General features: G+C 43.1%; 1 protein-coding gene across 1 annotated transcript in view; it reads left to right on the top strand.

The window, feature by feature from the left end:
* The window catches only part of LOC100741335 (fringe glycosyltransferase), a 129781-nt gene that overhangs the window by 121354 nt on the left and 6245 nt on the right, over positions 1-2182 (top strand). Inside the window, exon 7 of the mRNA XM_003487861.4 lies at positions 739-904. Within this exon, the coding sequence (XP_003487909.1) occupies positions 739-904 (166 nt within the window). The remainder of the gene's footprint in view (positions 1-738; positions 905-2182) is intronic.

The following is a 2182-nucleotide window of genomic DNA, read 5'->3' on the forward strand; positions in this document are numbered from 1 at the left end:
AACAGCGGATAATCCTAGAACGAGGTGGGCGCGGTCCACAGGGAAAGCCGCGACACGATCCGTGTGGAAAAGGATGAAAAGCACGCGCCGAGGCCATAGAACGTTCCGTAATTCACGTCACAGGCCCGGCGTCCAGGTCCAGGTGAAATGGTATTCACGGACGGTTAATTTATTTCGCGATCGTCCCGGAATTTATTTCGGTCGATGGCTCGAGATTTCTGAAATAAATCACAAACCGAGTTTATTATTCCTTGGAACGTGTCCGGCGATATTAAAGGAGCTTGTAGATCTCGAAAGGGCGTAGGTGGAATGGCGAGTTCTTGGAGGTTCCAAGCGTTCGTAGAAAGATCGACGATCCTTGTATCGGAATAATTGTAACTACAAAACGACGTTTTTCTAACTGACGTTGCAATTTGCACGTATCGTTTGTTCGAAATATCGTAGATTCGACGAAAATAATTTTTACGTGTTCGCCATATGAATTACGTTTATACGAATCGTTTATATGAATCGCGATAAAACACTAACTTCCACTTGTCGAAAAATTGAAAAAAAAGAAAGAAAAAAATAGAAAAGAGCGTAAATGGTAGTACGTGATATGTTTGATGGACGATCGAACGATATTGAGAGGAGGAATTCGCGAGGACGCGGTCACGCGAGACGATTTCCTACGTTTGATCAGGTAATCGATGAGAGACACGGTGGATGCGGTTAACGGGTGTTTGCGTTTACTTGCAGAGGCGGGAAGTTCATCACGGTGGGCGACAGAATTAGGTTGCCCGACGACGTGACGATGGGATACATTATCGAGTATCTGCTGAAAAAGCAGCTCACAGTCGTCGAGCAGTTCCATTCTCATCTGGAACCGATGAAGTTCCTCAACAAGGACACCTTTGGCGAGCAGGTAAGTGAAACGTTCCAATGACTGAATTTTATTCCCTAGAATTATAGAACTCTCTTTTTAGAATCATACTATCGTCTAATAAGTACAGTAGATGTTATTGCGATGTTAATATAAATTGCGTGCTTCCCACTGCTTTTATTTTTCAATTAAACAATTCGTTTTAAACCTGTTAATTCATTCGACTTTGTCGGAAATCCTACGACTTTGTCGGGAATTCGTGTGATTTCACATTTTTTCAATTCTATTCCTTCTCTGTACTTTCTTTCTCAAACTCTCACAGTTGCAGAGTTCTATCTTCAATTTTACACGATACGGTTTCTACGCAATGTGACAAATAAATACGCTGCTAGTCGAAACTGTTATAGTTGATATTACGTTTCTCGCGCACAGACAGCAGAAGGCGACGAAATTATATTTCTGCAAATTTCTTTTTCGAACTCTCACAGTTGCAGAGTTCTATCTTCAATTTTACACGATACGGTTTCTACGCAATGTGACAAATAAATACGCTGCTAGTCGAAACTGTTATAGTTGATATTACGTTTCTCGCGCACAGACAGCAGAAGGCGACGAAATTATATTTCTGCAAATTTCTTTTTCGAACTCTCACAGTTGCAGAGTTCTATCTTCAATTTTACACGATACGGTTTCTACGCAATGTGACAAATAAATACGCTGCTAGTCGAAACTGTTATAGTTGATATTACGTTTCTCGCGCACAGACAGCAGAAGGCGACGAAATTATATTTCTGCAAATTTCTTTTTCGAACTCTCACAGTTGCAGAGTTCTATCTTCAATTTTACACGATACGGTTTCTACGCAATGTGACAAATAAATACGCTGCTGGTCGAAACTGTTATAGCTGATATTACGTTTCTCGCGCACAGACAGCAGAAGGCGACGAAATTATATTTCTGCAAAATTCCACGGATTCGCTTCTGTCTGACCGCGCTGAAGTCCTTAAATACTTGGTTCCGCGTTGAAAATGGTAATTCGCGGCGCGCTCGTCGAAGCGAGTACCGTTCGCGCTCAATCTCGGCTGCGTTCCACCGGCGGTGATTAATTGATCCGGTACGAGGCGGGGGATTAAAAAAAAGCCACGGCAGAGGGGCACAAGAGGGGAATTAAGATCGTACGGGTCGCAGTGTGAAGTCTAATCGCGGGTAATGGAATAATCCCCGCGATGAATCACCATGGCTGCTGCTGCTGTTGCCTCTTTCCTCGCTCGTACGCGAACAATGACCAATTGATTCGATCGTCGCGTTCTCCGTTCTTCC

This window comes from Bombus impatiens, unplaced genomic scaffold (genome assembly GCF_000188095.3).
Source record: "Bombus impatiens unplaced genomic scaffold, BIMP_2.2 scf_0203, whole genome shotgun sequence".
Lineage (NCBI taxonomy): Eukaryota > Metazoa > Arthropoda > Insecta > Hymenoptera > Apidae > Bombus > Bombus impatiens.